The 20,293-nt window shown below is 46.3% G+C and overlaps 3 protein-coding genes across 4 annotated transcripts in view; 2 read left to right on the top strand and 1 right to left on the bottom strand.

Annotated features, from left to right (window-relative positions):
- Nucleotides 1-1,616: 1,616 nt before the first annotated feature.
- Nucleotides 1,617-6,571, top strand: LOC306738771 (ELAV-like protein 1; the record flags this gene model as incomplete). Of its 2 annotated transcripts, XM_079220683.1 has the most annotated exons (7): nucleotides 1,617-1,670; nucleotides 1,777-1,848; nucleotides 1,987-2,155; nucleotides 4,357-4,460; nucleotides 4,906-5,059; nucleotides 5,327-5,552; nucleotides 5,658-6,571. In XM_079220683.1, the coding sequence occupies 7 exons, from the start codon at nucleotides 1,635-1,637 to the stop codon at nucleotides 5,977-5,979; spliced, it is 1,083 nt and encodes a 360-aa protein (XP_079076809.1). In that variant the 3' UTR covers nucleotides 5,980-6,571. The 2 variants fall into 2 exon arrangements, with proteins under 2 accessions (XP_079076809.1, XP_079076810.1); XM_079220684.1 differs by lacking the exon at nucleotides 1,777-1,848 and having other exon boundaries at nucleotides 1,635-1,670.
- Nucleotides 6,572-8,742: 2,171 nt separating this feature from the next.
- dbt (dihydrolipoamide branched chain transacylase E2) lies at nucleotides 8,743-19,285 on the bottom strand (the record flags this gene model as incomplete). Its single annotated transcript, XM_079220442.1, has 11 exons — nucleotides 8,743-9,865; nucleotides 10,008-10,079; nucleotides 14,448-14,639; nucleotides 14,866-14,943; nucleotides 15,020-15,186; nucleotides 15,870-16,095; nucleotides 17,193-17,320; nucleotides 17,643-17,824; nucleotides 18,020-18,095; nucleotides 18,276-18,408; nucleotides 19,241-19,285. 11 exons carry the CDS (start codon nucleotides 19,283-19,285, stop codon nucleotides 9,698-9,700), a joined length of 1,467 nt encoding a protein of 488 aa, XP_079076568.1. The 3' UTR covers nucleotides 8,743-9,697.
- Nucleotides 19,286-20,068: 783 nt separating this feature from the next.
- rtca (RNA 3'-terminal phosphate cyclase) overlaps nucleotides 20,069-20,293 on the top strand; it is an 8,434-nt gene continuing 8,209 nt past the window's right edge. Inside the window, exon 1 of the mRNA XM_079221207.1 lies at nucleotides 20,069-20,275. Coding sequence (XP_079077333.1) covers nucleotides 20,225-20,275 — 51 coding nt within the window. The 5' untranslated portion in view covers nucleotides 20,069-20,224. The remainder of the gene's footprint in view (nucleotides 20,276-20,293) is intronic.

Raw genomic sequence — 20,293 nt, 5'->3', positions numbered from 1 at the left:
GACTTGGCTCCGGACTATATAGATATAGATATATCTATATCTATATATGTGTATGTATATACATCCACAGTTTAACTCATTGAACCGAGCTGCTGGTAATAACTCCGCTTTGTTTACATCAGCAGCGGCTTCCGCAGCAGAAGCGGCCCGATGACGTCACCTCTTCTTCTGGGTTTATTGCGGTAGTTACATGTAGCTGATGTGAGCAGCAGCGCCACCTTCTGCCCCGGAATGTGACAACACAACCTAATCCTTAAAACACACACACACACACACAGACACAGTAGTCTGTGTTAGAGGGTTAAAATAAACTATTAGAGAATCTTCATAAGCCGTTTATATAAACACAGTGTAGTAAATAAGAGTGTGTTTCAGTCCAGTAGGTGACAGTAATCACCGGTACTGACACAGAAAAAGGAGAAGAAGTGGTAGTACGTCATCATACTACGGTCGGTTCTTTGTGCGGAGCGGTGAAGAAAGGTGGTAGTCTCGCGATACTTCAACATACTAAGGTTGCTTCTTCGTGCCGAGAGCGGAAGAAGAGGTGGTAGTCTCGCGATACTTCATCATACTAGGGTCGGTTCTTTGTGCGGAGAGAGAAAGAAGTGGAAGTCTCGCGATACTTCACCACACTACGGGTCTTTGTGCGGAGCGGGAGCTGATCAGCTAACACGCAGCAGCAAATCTCCCGTTGTAAGAGCCGGTTCGTCCGCGTGGCGTCAGAACAGCATCGTGATCGATAACACCCAGCCTTCATACCGCCATACCTGTCCGCTACCGTTACAGGTAAGAACTATGACGTCTGCTCGTCGCGTGAGCTCCCGCTGAAATACTCAACCAGCGCCATTAGCCGCGTAGCCGCTTTGTGTGTCCGAACATGTGGTTCGCTGTGGTTAGCTGCTAGTTAGGTGCTAGTGGGGTTAGCAAGCTCCCGCGGAAATACTCAACCAGCGCCGTTAGCTGTAGTTAGCTGTGTTGTACTGTCATTAGCGATAGTTAGCTGTGTTGATCTGTGGTTAGAGGTAGTTAGCTGTGTTGATCTGTGGTTAGAGGTAGTTAGCTGTGTTGATCTGTGGTTAGAGGTAGTTAGCTGTGTTGATCTGTGGTTAGCGGTAGTTAGCTCTGGTTAGCGGTAGTTGGCTCTGGTTAGCGGTAGTTGGCTCTGGTTAGCGGTAGTTAGGTGCGTAGCGTCACTTTTCTCATGTTAGGAAGCATATTCAGTCAAAAAAACGTGCTTTTCGGTTCAGAAATTGAAAAATGACCTACTTTGATCTGTTATACATATTAATATCTGTATGTGATGTTATATAGATTAATATCTGGAGGTGATATAGATTAATATCTGTATGTGATGTTATATAGATTAATATCTGGAGGTGATATAGATTAATATCTGGAGGTGATATAGATTAATATCTGGAGGTGATGTTATACAGATTAATATCTGGATGTGATGTTATACAGATTAATATCTGGAGGTGATGTTATAGATGAATACAGTTGCATCTGGTGGTGATGTTGATTTTTCAGCAGGTATTTGATGAAGATCATGTGATCTCTCTGACCCTCCTTCACCTTGTAGTTCATCTCCTCTTCCTCACCTGCGGACACAGTGACCCACCTGAGTCGTTTCCATGGCGTTAAGACGAGGACACATCAGGTACCTGAAGGTAAATCAACAATTTATCAGACACAGATGGAGGTATTTCAGGCTCTCTTTTCTGGAGCCCCTTCCAGTACTTCTACCATGGCGTATAACACGTGTGTGTTTTCCAGGTGTGTGAGGTTCAGACGTCTCAGAGTGATGTCCGAGATGCTCAGCACGCCTCTAAAGGAGCCTCTGGAAAGGTGACAGCAGTCCTGATTGTTTTTGTGCCGTGTCTGAACTGTCATAAGTTATATTGTGGTTGGTTAGAGTTTACGAGTGTTGCATTGTGGGAGCTGCAGGTGTGTTGATGATGTACTAAAGGAGCGTTATCGTCTCAGGAGCTGTACGATAACGGATACTGCGAGCAGATGATGGAGGACGACGACTCCAGAACCAACCTGATCGTGAACTACCTGCCGCAGAGCATGAGTCAGGACGAGCTGCGCAGCCTGTTCAGCAGCGTGGGCGACGTGGAGTCGGCCAAGCTCATCAGGGACAAAGTGGCAGGTAACTAGTCCAACGAGTCGACCCCAAAGCTGAGCTGCGACCGCCCCGAGCCATGCCTTAGTACTACCCGCGCTCTACAGAGGCCCGGTACTGCAATACTGCGCACACAGTTCTTGTGCGCAGGGTAGGTACTCGGACTGTTGGAATACTCGTTGTTTTCTTTTACCCCGACGTGCAGAAAACCTTTTGGAAAGTGTGTTTTATTCATCAACATTCAAACTGTCCAACAAAGGCATCCTTAAAAATGAATTGTTTAAATATCTCAAAAGTCACATGTTGCGGTAGTACTAACTTCAGCGCTCAGTACTGCTACTACAGTACTACTGCAGTACTACTGAGCTCCAGGCCGCAGTACTACTGCAGTATTGAAGCACTACTTTATCTGCTTAGCACTAATGGTAGTTCATACAAATGCCACAGAATGACTGAGTATTACTCAGAATAGTATGAGTATAAATACTGTGTAGCTTTGGTTCTGAGTCATTCTACCACAGTACTAATACTGCAAGTAAAAATGACTTGGTACCCGAAAGGCTCTCATAATGCTTCTTTGTTGTAGTAGAAATGGTAATTGTTGCAGTTGTACTTGCTGCATAGTAGTATTTGTAATATCAGTAGTAGTACTATCTGCAGTATTTCTTGTGTACTCTCCAGCAGCAGTTTTTTTTTCCCCTGAAGTTTGTCTTTTTAAATGTTTTTATTGATGATCGGCTGATTTTTATTTATTTTTTTATTTAAGTTTTGTTTTTATTACAATCTTATGGTATTTTTTTAAAGTACGTTTCTGTGATTTTTGTCTGAACTACATAGATATTTATCTGTGTGTGTGTGTGTATATATATATATATATATATATATATATATATATATATATATATATATATATATATATATATATATATATATATATATATATATATATATATATATGTGTATTATACACATGCATACACATTTTTGTTTTCTGCATTGTTGTAATATATTTTGTTATTTTTCACACCAGATTATGACACCGTGATGACGGTGATGATGGTAGTTATTAATCAGGGCTGGGCGATATGAATCAATATTCTGACAAACACATGACCATGAACCGGTGAATGAAACCTTTAATTCATAACAATCTGTATCCATCTGATCATTGATATTAAAGATATGGAAACGTCATATCGTCCAACCCAGATGACATGTTTGTTTTTAATTTGAATCTAACAAGAATGTACAAATGTTCCACTGCTGTTTTCACTTGTTTTATTTTATTTTTCAGGCTTTGAAAATGTCTGTAAATCTTTAATAACTAATGTTAATGTTTAAAGACCCTGAACTTTTTGTTCCAGATTCACATTCTGCATTGTGTTTACTGAGGGAGAGCTCCTGGTCCCAGTCTAGCCAGTGACCCAGACCAGTGACCTAGACCAGTGACCCAGACCGGTGACCCAGACCGGTGACCGGTGACCCAGACCGGTGACCCAGACCGGTGACCCAGACCAGTGACCTAGACCAGTGACCCAGACCGGTGACACAGACCAGTGACCCAGACCAGTGACCCAGACCGGTGACCCAGACCAGTGACCCAGACCGGTGACCCAGACCGGTGACCCAGACCGGTGACACAGACCAGTGACCCAGACCGGTGACCCAGACCAGTGACCCAGACCAGTGACCTAGACCAGTGACCCAGACCGGTGACCCAGACCGGTGACCCAGACCAGTGACCCAGACCAGTGACCCAGACCGGTGACCCAGACCAGTGACCCAGACCAGTGACCCAGACCGGTGACCCAGACCGGTGACCCAGACCGGTGACCCAGACCGGTGACCCAGACCGGTGACCCAGACCGGTGACCCAGACCGGTGACCGGTGACTAGCTCCACCTCTATTGTTGCGTCTCTTTAGGACCAGACTCGTGAGCTGGGTCCCAAAAGGAGCTCAATGTGTTGACTGACTGAACGCGACCCGAGGGGGCGGAGCTTGTAGACATTAAAACAACAGAGGGACAGGAGGTCTCACTCTGGCTAAACGTTCAGTGTTCGTTGTGACTTTTCTGGGTTTGTTCAGAATGTCACGTCTCCACGTTTCAAACAGCACGGAGAGGTTTCTGCTGATTTCTTGTCTATTTTTCAATGTCCAGCATGTGTGGCATCAGTAACACAGACGGTTTTATTATTTTATTTTGTTTTTTTCCTTTGTGTTTCTCTAGGCCACAGTTTAGGTTACGGCTTTGTTAACTTTGTTAACCCTAATGATGCAGAGAGGGCTATCAGTACCCTCAATGGCCTGAGGCTACAGTCTAAAACTATCAAGGTAATGTGCCACAGGTGCTCTTTGCTCTTCCTGTCTCCATGATAGATGTGTTGTGTCCGGCCTCTCCTGCAAACTGTCTGACGGATGAAGGTATTTTACCGTGTTGTAGTTTGTTTTTAGAGCACATGTTGACACTGAACCTGTGAGTTCCTTCAGTTCAGTGGACAATGTGCATCAATCTGCTTTAATTTTGACCAAAGTGCCTCATGGTCTTTTTGGATGCTTTAATTTTGTCTTTTTGTTATTTGATTTGGGACAAATCTGGATAAATGTTTTTTTATTTTTTTTATATTGTTTTTATATTGAACATAGACTTAAAATATCCCTGGATTTTATTTGAAGACTGGCTGTAACTGTACACTTCTTTTTGTCGCTGTGTGTATTCATCTCTTGTTCCTGGTTGTGAAGGCGGCAGACTGAACCTCTCCCCGTCTCCTCCCTGCAGGTTTCCTTCGCACGGCCGAGTTCGGACATGATTAAAGATGCTAACCTGTACATCAGCGGTCTGCCGCGGACGCTGAGTCAGCAGGACCTGGAGGACATGTTCACTCGCTTTGGACACATCATCAACTCCAGAGTGCTGGTGGACCAGGCCTCCGGTAAGGATTACCAGGGTAAGGGTCACTAGGGTTATGGTTACGGGGTTATGGTCACCGTGGTTACAAGGGTCATGGTCACCGGGGTCAAGGTTACCTGGCTCACCAGAGTTATGGCCACCAGTGTTAGGGTTACCTTGGTCAGGGTTACCTGGGTCACCAGAGTTATGGTCACCTGGGTCAGGGTTACCTGGGTCACCAGAACTCGGTCACGAGCTCGCCAGCAGCCTTCAGTGCTCGTGTCTCACCGCTCTCCTATTGGCTGTGCAGGTCTGTCGAGGGGCGTGGCCTTCATCCGCTTCGACAAGAGGTCCGAGGCCGAAGACGCCGTCAAACACCTGAACGGGCACACGCCCCCAGGCAGCTCTGAGCCAATCACGGTCAAGTTCGCAGCCAACCCTAATCAGGCTAGGAACTCTCAGATGATGTCACAGATGTACCACGGCCAATCGCGGCGCTTCGGAGGTCCCGTGCACCACCAGGCCCAGAGGTTCAGGTAGGCTCGCCGTCTGTCGTCACGGGTTCCATACCCGAATAACGAGCTCTCGTTGTAGACCGGCGCCGTAACCCTCACTAACCAGCCGTCCTTTCGCCCGGTCAGGTTTTCTCCCATGAGCGTGGACCACATGGGCGGCGGCGGCGGCGGCGTCTCCGGCAGCCCGTCCGGCGGCTGGTGCATCTTCATCTACAACCTGGGCCAGGACGCGGACGAGGCCATCCTGTGGCAGATGTTCGGGCCGTTCGGCGCCGTCGTCAACGTGAAAGTGATCCGAGACTTCAACACCAACAAGTGCAAAGGCTTCGGCTTCGTCACCATGACGAACTACGAGGAGGCCGCCATGGCGATCCACAGCCTCAACGGGTACCGACTGGGGGACAAGGTCCTGCAGGTGTCCTTCAAGACCAGCAAGGGACACAAGTAGAGGCGCTCGGGGGGGCGGGCCGGTTCTGGCAGTTGAACCGAACAATCTTCAGCTTTTTTGTGTCGATGTGAATACATTTTTTTCCCCAGCATGCCCGGTTTCTTTCAGTCTGTATGACATCACTTGGTCCTGTAAAAAACGTTGTTTCACTGAATATTGTGAGTATTGATCCAAGATGGCGGACAGTGAGTGGATCCCTGTTGGTAGCTTGAGGAACTACATGCAGCTTTTTTTAATGTATAGATAGTTAACCTTCCGCCCTGCAGACATCACTTTGAAATGAAGCTCAGAGCTCATTCATCGAGTTCATTACCAACATGTTTAAACGAGTCTCCTGTCACATGATGGCCAGCTCTCTCGTCCAATCAGCACGCAAGAGGGGTCCTGGTTACATACAGTTTGTTGTGTTTGAACAAACCTATTTTATTTCATAGTTTTACTAATGTCTTCTGGGTAAAAAGCACCTGAAGCTTTTCAGATTTCGTGACCTGTGTTTCTCTGGCATTTTCATTTGTATTCTGTTAACGGATTGCAGCTCCATTGTGATGTTGGACTGTTTATTCACTAATAAATCTGCTCTTATAAAACTTTACCGCAACGCATTTGTAGTTATTGAGTGTTTTTGACTTATTTCACAAGTTGTAAACATATTTATGGACCCGTTTGAAGAAATGTCTTCCAACTGAGCTTATTTGAAGCCTCCACCTATATAATATTTAAAATTTTACAAACATAAATTGAAATATGCATAAGATAGACAACAAAAGAAAGAAAAATTATGATATGTCCAGTCTGTGTGAAAGTGCACGTGGCTTGTGTGTGTTCAGGATGTTGGGTTACTAAACATGTAGAGATAACACATGAAACATTGGTAACTAACATGTAGAGATAACACATGAAACATTGGTAACATGTAGAGATAACACATGAAACATTGGTAACTAACATGTAGAGATAACACATGAAACATTGGTAACTACTATAATACTATATACACTACTTTTTACACAGGTAATACTATATACACAGGTGATTGAGACTGTAAACACACAGGTAATACTAGATACACATAGGTGATTGGCACATACTGTATATGTATATATACATATATATATATATATATATATATATGTATGTATATATATGTATATATATATATATATATATATATATACATACATACATACATATATATATATATGTATATATATGTATGTATATATATATATATATATATACATATATATATATATATATGTATGTATATATATATATATATATATACATATATATATATATATATATATATATATATATATATATATATATATATATACATACATACATACATATATATATATATATATATGTATGTATATATATATATATATATATATATATATATATATACACACACCCTGGTCTCCTGAGTGTGTGCGTGCGTGTATGTGTATATATATATATATATATATATATATATATATATATATATATATATATATATATATACATACACATATATATATATATGTATACAGGTAAAAGCCAGTAAATTAGAATATTTTGAAAAACTTGATTTATTTCAGTAATTGCATTCAAAAGGTGTAACTTGTACATTATATTTATTCATTGCACAGAGACTGATGCATTCAAATGTTTATTTCATTTAATTTTGATGATTTGAAGTGGCAACAAATGAAAATCCAAAATTCCGTGTGTCACAAAATTAGAATATTACTTAAGGCTGATACAAAAAAGGGATTTTTAGAAATGTTGGCCAACTGAAAAGTATGAAAATGAAAAATATGAGCATGTACAATACTCAATACTTGGTTGGAGCTCCTTTTGCCTCAATTACTGCGTTAATGCGGCGTGGCATGGAGTCCATGAGTTTCTGGCACTGCTCAGGTGTTATGAGAGCCCAGGTTGCTCTGATAGTACATATACATACACACCCTGCTCTCCTGAGTGTGTGCTCGCGTTTATGTATATATATGACTTTATCTCATAAGATTTATTATTTTGTTTTGTTTATGGAAACGGGCTTCCATAGTTTTCAGCTGCCTTCAAATTTCACACAGGAAGTCACAGACCAGTCACTTCCTGTTAGATCTGTAGGCTACTTGTAGTTTACAGATCACATTCTGATTTATTCATGCGTGTTTATGAATATATATTTATGTATAAATGTGTGTAGCTGCATCCTTTGTTCTCCTTATGTCTGCCTGTGAAATACATTACTACTGGTTTAATGTGTTATAAATAATCTTTATTATTATGATCAACCACACAAGATATGATTTTAGATTAAACATGAGACTAATAGTCAACAATCCAGCGTTACGTAATAAACTACACATAAATAATAAAGTTCTCCAACACGTGGTGTTTGCTGTCAGATCTAAGAGCCAATCAGCTCTCTGATGTGGGACAGCAGGCGTTTCCCATCATGCACTGGGCCACGCAGTCGATGGAGAGCTACTGCGGCGCCTGGCTCTAAAACCTGCTGCCGCCTTGCTCTCGTGAGATTATCGTTGACCACGTGTGCGTGACGTCTGAATCAAATCTACCCAGCATGCATTGTGGGCCGATCGGCAGTGATCACTTCTGATCAGGACCGGCTCGTCTCCAACGACACGTCACATGACACGGTCACATGAAACGGTCACATGACACGGTCACATGACACGGTCATGAAAGTCAACACAACAAAGTCCAGACCACTTCAGGGTTCTGCACTTCAACTTTATTCAGGTTAAAACGTTCGCAAAAATACAAAAAAACTACATTTCTTTTTTTTTTTTTTTTTTACAGTTTTACATTTAGTCGGTCGCAAGAAACTAAAACAAAGAAAAGGTTCAACCAACAGCAGAGATCCTTCACAGGTTCTGTAACAGGTTCTGTAACAGACGGGTCAGACCCGATGGGGATCAGGTTTACAGAGAGACCGCTTCACACCAGCCCCGGAACAAGACCACCAAGAATTCAGATTATTTACAAACGTCACTTCAATTTCATACCAGAACCGGTTCTGATCCAGTACACAAGAAATAAACTGGTTCTGATCCAATACAGAGATCAGGGAGAGGAACTGGTTCTGATCCAGTACAGAGATCATGAAGAGAATGTTGATTGATACGTTTTCATTATTTGTTAATAAAGTGATTTAAAACCCCGATCAGAACCAGAACCCTCATTGGTCAGAACTTTAACCGCCCACCTCATTTGCATACACAGACCCCTTTAAACCAGGAGGTCCAACTGCAGGTCAATACGAGTTAAAACACACAGAACTCTGAGATGTTTGCGGAACAGGAACCCGGTTCTAGTGAGAACCTTGGGTCACAGAACACATGGAGTTTCAAAGTTCTGCTGTTTTCAATGTTTCACTTTACCAGCTGATCTCAGACCAGATCCTGATCCTGATCCAGCTCGGAACAGGATCAATGAAGACTCGGGGTTCTCCGGTTCCCCGCATGTCAACAGGTGAAGTAATTTAGAAGTGATCATGATTTGTAATTGATTTCCTGAAACATTAGAAACAGTGTGGTATTGGTGGTCATGGAAACAACATGATTGATAGATACACCGGCTGACCCCTCCCCCTCCCGCTGCCTTGCTCAAAGGCAGCAAAGAAACGGCAGCGAGTGAACGAGAAGGCCTCCAGCAGAAAGACGAAGCCAAGGTCTCCCCGGGGCTGATGGGAAATACTGCTTTCTTATTTGAGGTCCAGCACCATGCGGGCCGGGTTCTCCAGGTACTCCCTCCACAGGTTGGAGAACCGACTCATGGTGGCTCCGTCGATGACGCGATGATCCGCCGACCAGCTGACGTTCATGATGTGAGCTCGGATCACCTGACCGCCGGCATCGAACCGAGGGAGAACCTGACGGGTAGAACACACCATGGAACCCTCTTCATCACTCATCTGGTTCTGTTCCCAACCTGCAACTTAAACGTTGGAGAACTACACAGCGGCACGTGGGTTCTAACAACCCGGACTAGGATCCATGTGCTTCGGAACTAACCTGGATTTTCCCCAGAGCTCCGATGGCGACTTCAGGAGGAAGAATGACCGGCTTGGCGTACGTCCCTCCGATCTGAGTCACACGAGACAAACGGGTTCTGTGAAGCCAGCTCTGGTTCTAGTGCGGTTGAGTGTGGCTGTGTTTCTAGAGTGTGGCTGTGGTTCTAGAGCAGGGGTGGGCAAACTTTTGGGCTCAGGGGCCACATTGAATAAAAAGAATTGACAGACGGGCCGGCCAGTATCAGATGGATGGAGAGTGTTTGTGTGAACCTGTCACGGGAGGACAATGTTTAGGACCCAAATGCAGACCACATGAGGATGAGTATCTGGTAAAACAGATTACTGGAGCCAAAGGGAAGGTGGGGAGCCTGTGGTCCGCCACAGGGGGTGCTGGGCGGTGTGAGACCCGTGGCTCTACACTGGAGGCCGGCGAGGCCGGCAGGGGGCGGTGTGAGAATATAACGTAATGACTCAGCTTTTTTGTTCAACTCGCTGGTTAAATCTTCATCAATTTGTTCTACACGCCGAGTCACTGTTCTGCGTGATAAACTCAATTTTTCAAATTAGTTTTTGCTCTCTGGACATAAGAGACCTGCTGTTTCTACCATACATTCTTTCAAAAACTCTCCTTCAGAGAAAGGCTTGCTGACTTTTACTAATTTGAATGCTAGCAAAAAACTTGCCTTGGTGCTTGATTCTTGTGTAGCAGTTTGGCGGAGAAAAATATTTTGCTGACTCTTTAAATTGGCTGCCAACCTCTTAGCAGTAGCCGCCCGTTCTGTCGTTGACTGTTGGCTAGCATAGTTAGCATGCTTGGCGGAAAAGTGGCGGCTAATATTGTATTCTTTGAATACTGCAATGGTTTCTTGGCAAATAAGACATACTGCCTCTGATCGTACTTCGGTGAAAACATACTGAGCAGTCCACTCATTAAAGACTCTGCCCTCACTGTGGACTTGTCTGTTCTTGGGTCCACTCATTGTGACAGAAGGGATCACTGCAGGAGGCTGGCAGACAGAACCCTCTATGTCACATGACATGAGAGCGCAGGGTGGAATGTGGTTAGTTATGTTAGTTATACTGAGGAAAAACACTCTGCATGCAGCTGTCAGTTCATTTTACAACTCTAAACCTGTTGGAGTACAAACCCTGTCTCCGCCGACAGAAAGTGATTCATATTACCGTAATGCTTCTAAAGTTAACGCTTTACGACATAATTAAAAAGGATTCTGACCGCTAAGAAGTGGAGCGTTTCAGTGTTTTGCGGTATATTACAGTAATAAAAAAAATAAAGTGTGGCCTTGTCTGTGGGATCAGTGGGGGAGGGGTGGAATGTACCAGCGCAGCACAGCAAGTGTTGTGTGTCGCTCTAGTCCAGCAGAACTCGGCAGGCAGCGGTCCGCACGGCGCTACAGACTGCTGTAACGCCTCTCTGCTCCCGACTTGATTTCCCCAAAGCACGATGACCACAACAGACCAGCGTTGATGTTTCTTCATGCTTTTTTATTGCATAGCGCTCTTTTAGGCTTTTGGTGTGTGTGTTCTTCTTTTTTTTTTTTTTTAACGTTATAATAATTATAATACTCGGCGGGCCGTAGTTTGCCCACCTCTGTTCTAGAGTGTGGCTGTGGTTCTAGAGTGTGGCTGTGGTTCTAGACTAGCTGTGGTTCTAGAGAGTGGCTGTGTTTCTAGACTAGCTGTGGTTCTAGAGTGTGGCTGTGTTTCTAGACTAGCTGTGTTTCTAAAGTGGCTGTGGTTCTAGAGTGTGGCTGCGGTTCTAGACTAGCTGTGTTTCTAAAGTGGCTTTGTTTCTAGAGTGTGGCTGTGGTTCTAGACTAGCTTTGTTTCTAGAGTGTGGCTGTGGTTCTAGACTAGCTTTGTTTCTAGAGTGTGGCTGTGGTTATAGAGTGTGGCTGCGGTTCTAGAGTGTGGCTGTGGTTCTAGACTAGCTTTGTTTCTAGAGACTGGCTGTGTTTCTAGAGTGTGGCTGTGGTTCTAGACTAGCTTTGTTTCTAGAGTGTGGCTGTGGTTCTAGACTAGCTTTGTTTCTAGAGTGTGGCTGTGGTTCTAGAGTGTGGCTGTGTTTCTAGACTAGCTGTGTTTCTAGAGTGTGGCTGTGTTTCTAGAGAGTGGCTGTGTTTCTAGAGTGTGGCTGTGTTTCTAGACTAGCTGTGTTTCTAGAGAGTGGCTGTGGTTCTAGACTAGCTGTGGTTCTAGAGTGTGGCTGTGTTTCTAGAGTAGCTGTGTTTCTAGACTAGCTGTGGTTCTAGACTAGCTGTGTTTCTAGAGAGTGGCTGTGTTTCTAGAGTGTGTCTGTGTTTCTAGGGAGTGGCTGTGTTTCTAGAGTGTGGCTGTGTTTCTAGAGTGTGGCTGTGGTTCTAGAGTGTGGCTGTGGTTCTAGAGAGTGGCTGTAGTTCTAGAGAGTGGTTGTGGTTCTAGACTAGCTGTGGTTCTAGAGTGTGGCTGTGTTTCTAGAGTGTGGCTGTGGTTCTAGAGTGTGGCTGTGGTTCTAGAGTGTGACTGTGGTTCTAGACTAGCTGCGGTTCTAGACTAGCTGTGGTTCTAGAGAGTGGCTGTGGTTCTAGAGAGTGGCTGTGTTTCTAGACTAGCTGTGTTTCTAGAGAGTGGCTGTGTTTCTAGACTAGCTGTGTTTCTAGACTAGCTGTGTTTCTAGAGAGTGGCTGTGTTTCTAGACTAGCTGTGGTTCTAGAGTAGCTGTGGTTCTAGACTGGCTGTGTTTCTAGAGTGTGGCTGTGGTTCTAGACTAGCTGTGTTTCTAGAGTGTGGCTGTGTTTCTAGACTAGCTGTGTTTCTAAAGTGTGGCTGTGTTTCTAGACTAGCTGTGTTTCTAGAGTGTGTCTGTTTCTAGACTAGCTGTGTTTCTAGAGTGTGTTTGTGTTTCTAGGGAGTGGCTGTGTTTCTAGAGTGTGGCTGTGTTTCTAGAGTGTGGCTGTGGTTCTAGAGAGTGGCTGTAGTTCTAGAGAGTGGCTGTAGTTCTAGAGAGTGGTTGTGGTTCTAGACTAGCTGTGGTTCTAGAGTGTGGCTGTGTTTCTAGAGAGTGGCTGTGTTTCTAGAGTGTGGCTGTGGTTCTAGAGTGTGGCTGTGGTTCTAGAGTGTGACTGCGGTTCTAGACTAGCTGTGTTTCTAGAGAGTGGCTGTGTTTCTAGACTAGCTGTGTTTCTAGACTAGCTGTGTTTCTAGAGAGTGGCTGTGTTTCTAGACTAGCTGTGGTTCTAGAGTGTGGCTGTGTTTCTAGACTAGCTGTGTTTCTAGACTAGCTGTGGTTCTAGACTAGCTGTGTTTCTAGAGTGTGGCTGTGGTTCTAGACTAGCTGTGTTTCTAGAGTGTGGCTGTGTTTCTAGACTAGCTGTGTTTCTAAAGTGTGACTGTGTTTCTAGACTAGCTGTGTTTCTAGAGTGTGTCTGTGTTTCTAGACTAGCTGTGTTTCTAGAGTGTGTCTGTGGTTCTAGAGTGTGGCTGTGGTTCTAGAGAGTGGCTGTGGTTCTAGGGAGTGGCTGTGTTTCTAGAGTGTGGCTGTGGTTCTAGAGTGTGGCTGTGGTTCTAGAGAGTGGCTGTGGTTCTAGAGAGTGGCTGTGGTTCTAGAGTGTGGCTGTGGTTCTAGAGAGTGGCTGTGGTTCTAGAGAGTGGTTGTGGTTCTAGAGTGTGGCTGTGTTTCTAGAGAGTGGCTGTGGTTCTAGAGTGTGGCTGTGGTTCTAGAGTGTGGCTGTGGTTCTAGAGAGTGGTTGTGGTTCTAGAGTGTGGCTGTGGTTTTAGAGAGTGGCTGTGGTTCTAGAGAGTGGTTGTGGTTCTAGAGTGTGGCTGTGTTTCTAGAGAGTGGCTGTGGTTCTAGAGTGTGGCTGTGGTTCTAGAGTGTGGCTGTGGTTCTAGAGTGTAACTCCGGTTCTAGACTAGCTGCGGTTCTAGACTAGCTGTGGTTCTAGAGAGTGGCTGTGTTTCTAGAGAGTGGCTGTGTTTCTAGACTAGCTGTGTTTCTAGAGAGTGGCTGTGTTTCTAGACTAGCTGTGTTTCTAGACTAGCTGTGTTTCTAGAGAGTGGCTGTGTTTCTAGACTAGCTGTGGTTCTAGAGTGTGGCTGTGTTTCTAGACTAGCTGTGGTTCTAGACTAGCTGTGTTTCTAGAGTGTGGCTGTGTTTCTAGAGTGTGGCTGTGTTTCTAGAGTGTGGCTGTGGTTCTAGACTAGCTGTGGTTCTAGACTAGCTGTGGTTCTAGACTAGCTGTGGTTCTAGAGAGTGGCTGTGTTTCTAGACTAGCTGTGGTTCTAGACTAGCTGTGGTTCTAGACCTGCTGTGGTTCTGGTGCATGGTTGTAATTCCATAGTAGCTGTGGTTCTAAAGTAGCTGTGGTTCCAGAGTAGCTGTGGTTCCAGAGTAGCTGTGGTTCTGGTGAGTGGCTGTGGTTCTGGGGTGCGTTGTAGAACTCACTGATCCGATGTTGGACAGGGTGAAGGTTCCCCCGCTCAGCTCGTTGGTTCCCAGCTGGCCGGCAATTCCGAGCGCCTGCAGGCGGTTCAGCTCCTGAGCGATGTCGAACACGCTGAGCAGCTGGACGTTCTTCACGTTGGGAACCAGCAGACCCTGAGCAGTGTCCATCGCCAGGCCGATGTTGTGCGACGCCTGAGAACAGAACCGCACCGAGCTTCAGCGCTGGGACTCGAGCAGAACCGTGTAGTTCAAGAGTGTGGTTGTGGTTCTGGTGTGTGGTTCTGATGTGTGGTTGTGGTTCTGATGTGTGGTTGTGGTTCTAGTGTGTGGTTCTGGTGTGTGGTTGTGGTTCTAGTGAGAGGTTGTGGAGAACCGGTGAGTCCAGACCGGAGATCAAAACAAGAGAGCAAATAGAAACCTTGTACGTGATGTTCTGGCAGCTCTCGTCCAATGAGGAGTTGAGGATGGGGAAGTGGAGGAGGCCGAGGGAGGCGGCCTGAACCAATGAGAGCCCAGCGTTAAATCACCACTCAGCGATGAACCAATCGGCGTGGACGTGGACGTGGCCATACCTTGATGAAGAACGGCATGTAGCTCAGCTTGACCCCGCGACCTTCAGCCACGGGTCGGAGCTCCGCCCTTAGACCCGCCAGGCGGCTCAGGTCCACTTCGTCACAATACCCAAAGTGAGGGATCTTCAGCGCCGCCGTCATTGTCTTCATCATCGCCCGGTGGAAACCTGGAGGACACGGCAGGAGACCACATCATGGTCTGGCCTCAGGGAACCAGGATCTAGAGACCACATCATGGTCTGGCCTCAGGGAACCAGGATCTAGAGACCACATCATGGTCTGGCCTCAGGGAACCAGGATCTAGAGACCACATCATGGTCTGGTCTCAGGGAACCAGGATCTAGAGAGACCACATCATGGTCTGGTCTCAGGGAACCAGGATCTAGAGACCACATCATGGTCTGGCCTCAGGGAACCAGGATCTAGAGAGACCACATCATGGTCTGGCCTCAGGGAACCAGGATCTAGAGAGACCACACCATGGCCTTGTCTCAGGGAACCAGGATCTAGAGAGACCACACCATGGCCTTGTCTCAGGGAACCAGGATCTAGAGAGACCACATCATGGCCTGGTCTCAGGGAACCAGGATCTAGAGAGCCCACATCATGGCCTGGTCTCGGGGAACTAGGATCTAGAGAGACCACATCATGGTCTGGTCTCAGGGAACCAGGATCTAGAGAGACCACATCATGGTCTGGTCTCAGGGAACCAGGATCTAGAGAGACCACATCATGGTCTGGTCTCAGGGAACCAGGATCTAGAGACCACATCATGGTCTGGTCTCAGGGAACCAGGATCTAGAGAGACCACATCATGGTCTGGTCTCAGGGAACCAGGATCTGGTCTGACCTTTGAGGGGCTCGGTGACGTCCTTGCCGGTGAAGGCGGGTCTGGGCGTGGCGGGTGGAGGTGTCATGGCTGCCACGGGCCCGGCAGCAGCAGGGGGTGGAGTCTGGACCTCCTGGAACAGGGTCTGAGGGATGATGGCTCCGGTCTGCTTGGCCAGGAAGTTCAGGATGTCCTCCTTCAGGATCCGTCCGTCTCGCCCCATCCCCACCACCTCGCTGAGCTTAATCTGAGAAGTCAGACCAGTCAAACCAGTTCAACTAGTCACAGGTTACACTGGGAACACGGGGAAGGACAGACTGGAGACAGACTGGAGACAGACTGAACAGACTAGACAGACTAGACAGACTGGAGACAGACTGGAGACAGACAAGACAGACTAGACAGACAAGAGACAGACTAGAGACAGACTAGACGGACGGACTAGAGACAGACTAGAGACAGACTAGACGGACGGGCTAGACGAACCAGAGACAGGCTAGACAGACAGACTAGACAGACTAGAGACAGGCTAGACACACTAGACAGGCTAGAGACAGACTAGACCGATGGACTAGACAGACAAGAGACAGACTAGACGGACTAGAGACAGACTAAACGCACTAGAGACGGACTAGAGACAGACTAGAGACAGACTAGAGACGGACTAGAGACGGACGAGACGGACGAGACGGACAGACTAGACAGACTAGAGACAGACTAGACGGACTAGAGACAGACTAGACAGACTAGAGACAGACTAGACGGACTAGAGACAGACTAGACGGACTAGAGACAGACTAGACGGACTAGAGACAGACTAGAGACAGACTAGACGGACGGGCTAGACGAACCAGAGACAGGCTAGACAGACAGACTAGACAGACTAGAGACAGGCTAGACACACTAGACAGGCTAGAGACAGACTAGACCGATGGACTAGACAGACAAGAGACAGACTAGACGGACTAGAGACAGACTAAACGCACTAGAGACGGACTAGAGACAGACTAGAGACAGACTAGAGACGGACTAGAGACGGACGAGACGGACAGACTAGACAGACTAGAGACAGACTAGACGGACTAGAGACAGGCTAGACAGACTAGACAGACTAGAGACAGACTAGACGGACTAGAGACAGACTAGACGGACTAGAGACAGACTAGAGACAGACTAGACGGACTAGAGACAGACTAGACCGATGGACTAGACAGACTAGAGACAGACTAGACGGACTAGAGACAGACTAGACAGACTAGACGGACTAGAGACAGACTAGAGACAGACTAGAGACGGACTAGACGGACTAGACGGACTAGAGACGGACTAGACGGACAGCCTCACGTTGTTCTCCATGGCCAGGCGCCGGACGGCGGGCGTGGCCTGGGTCTTGTGTCCTTTGATCTCCTGGTGGGTGTGTTCTTCTCGGGCCATGGCGGGCGTCTCCACCACGTCCTCCTCCTGGATCACCTCTGATCAACGACACGGCTTTAGTGTGAGACCAGAACCCCGGACACCCGGTTCCAGACTAACATTCATATCACGGTATTTTGTAAGATTCTGGCGGTTTCACAGTATTTCAGAGTAAACACATTCATTGACGCCGAAAGGTAGTTAGGAAGCTAAAAATGGAGGGACTTAGGACTCAGGGGAATGTAAGTGGGGTGTAGGTTTCACACCTACATTCCCCTGGGTCCTAAGTCCCTCCTTGTTGTGCTAGTGGGCGAGCTGTATCCAGCATGCAGTTCGACGGGGTCATTTTATAAATGGCGCAGCACTAGAGGCCCGTCTCACCTGAGCTGGACTCGGTCTCGATGTCCACCAGCGGCTTGCCCACCAGCGCTGTGCCGTCCACCTCGTAGTAGAGCTTGGTGATCACGCCGTCGTAGCGACTGGTGATGGTGACGGAGGCCTTGTCGCTCTGGACCTCACAGATGCTGTCGAACTGGGACACCTTGTCTCCCTCCTTCACGTACCTGAGGGACAGAGGAGTCAGGGTCCAGCTGGGCTTACGCGTAGTCTGTGGTCCAAGTAGTCTCGTGGTCTCAGTATTCACTTGGTCAGAGTAGTCTCAGTATTATCGTGGTCTCAGCGGTCTCAGTATTATCGTGGACTCAGTGGTCTCAGTATTATCGTGGACTCAGTGGTCTCCGTGGTCTCAGTAGACTCACCACTCCTTCACCGTCACCTCCATGATTCCCTCTCCGATGTCGGACAGTTTGAACGAGACGATTGGTCCTCGACTCACTAGGAGAAAACACAGTGACATCATCATATTATTATCATCCTCGACGACATCATCGACAACCAGTCTAGAGTCTAGATCTGTGGAAGAACTCCTAACTTCTATGAGGCGGAACAAACACCAGACTTCCTCAAGTCCTGAAACCAGACCAAGGATGTGTCTCAGGACTGGTCTGGACCTACCGGTGGAGGAGTGCAGGGTCCTGCTGTTGATCCTCTGGAGGCTCGGTTCACATCTGAAGCTCAGAGGCCGAACGGTCCGGTCGGCCCTGAAGCTCTGCAACCGGAAACATCGACGGCGGTACTGATGAGTCATCTGAAGAGAGACAGACAGGTAGAGTCATCTGAAGAGAGACAGACAGGTAGAGGTCAGTGTGTATTAGTACCTTACTACAGGTAGGGCACAGTGTGTATTAGTACCTTACTACAGGTAGGTCACAGTGTGTATTAGTACCTTACTACAGGTAGGTCACAGTGTGTATTAGTACCTTGCTAGAGGTAGGTCACAGTGTGTATTAGTACCTTGCTAGAGGTAGGTCACAGTGTGTATTAGTACCTTTCTACAGGTAGGTCACAGTGTGTATTAGTACCTTACTACAGGTAGGTCAGTGTGTGTAGTAGTACCTTACTACAGGTAGGTCAGTGTATATTAGTACTTTTACTACAGGTAGGTCACAGTGTGTAGTAGGTCACAGTGTGTATTAGTACCTTTACTACAGGTAGGTCAGTGTCTATTAGTACTTTACTACAGGTAGGTCAGTGTGTATTAGTACTTATTATTAGCAGGAAGCTAACTGAAGCTGCTAACCACAGCTAGCATGTTAGTTACCCCCCCCCCCCCAACCCTGACAGTGTTACCCTCTATGGTAACCCTAACAACCCCCCCCCCCCCCCCCCCCCCCCACACACACACACACACACACACACACACACACACACACACACACAGTTTTACTTCATCCTTTAAGCATTTTTAGCATCAGCATTAGCATGACAACAGACGTTACAGCAGCTAACAGGCCAAGCTAGCGGGCCGACAGGGTGACGGGGTGATGACGTCACTCCGTCCGCGTGAGCAGCGGAAGCAAACAAGCAGAGGAGAAAACCAACAATCAGTAAACACGGACAGACTTCAGGCTCTTTCTCACCAGCTGTCTGAACACAGTGAAGGAGCCTCTGGTCACCGCCGCCATCTTTACTCGACCGATCTACGTCACAGCTGCACAACCCACTCAGCAGCCAATCACCGCCCAGCGTCTTGTTCGGGGCTGTGGGAGACCGGACGCAGCAGCGACGTCACGCCGCCACCAAGCGGCCAGCGGCGGAACTACAGGCACCTCTGAAAGTACAATGATTCATTGTTTCCTCTCATTCTAGCTGAACGCTTCTGTTCTCGGTCCGTTTTCACAGAAAACATCTGCTTTGCTGTATTATTACATTAAATATGCAATCAAGTCCTGCAAAAAATAAATAAATCAAGAAACATACAATTAAAAAGTAAGAAAACTACAATGAAAATACATACAAAGTACGATACATCTGAATTGCAAAGGGTAATGTGTTTATTATCTACATGTATATGTAGATAATAAATCATTATGGAGGAAACAAATGCATGAAAGAGATTTGTTTTCATATTGTTTCATGATGACGTCACAGTGACTCACGCTGCCTGCAGGAGAGTTAAACAGGAGGAATTCCGGAACTGCTTTTCAAAATAAAGGACATCCTATTTCCTTCAAAGAAAACCCACAAAGCTCATGTTCTGGTTTGTGGAAAATAATTAAATACTGTAATTAAGTATATATATATATATATTAAATAATTAAGCATTGCTGGGGAGAGCACTGTTTCCAAAAAAATCCCCTTGCAAGATTAATAAAATAAATATTCCTCTCTGTCTCTCTCGTCCATCCTTGTATTTTATTTTGAAAGCGAACGGAAGTGGCGGTAGTTGTTCCGTTAAGTGTTTCTAACTTGACAGAGAGAAGTTCTAGAAGAAGAAGAACCTCAAACAGAAGAAGAAGAAGCCGAATAATATCAAACAGAAGAAGAAGAAGACGAAGAAGAAGAAGAAGAAGAAGAAGCAGCTGAATAATCGCAAACAGCAGAAGAAGAAGCCTCAGAAGAAGATGGAGATGGAGTCCTCCGCGGTGGAGATCGACGGCAGCGTGATGGAGGGAGTGAGTATAACATGTAAC

Source organism: Taurulus bubalis, assembly GCF_910589615.1.
Source record: "Taurulus bubalis genome assembly, chromosome: 7".
Lineage (NCBI taxonomy): Eukaryota > Metazoa > Chordata > Actinopteri > Perciformes > Cottidae > Taurulus > Taurulus bubalis.
This window is presented reverse-complemented; position numbering and strand designations above follow the sequence as displayed.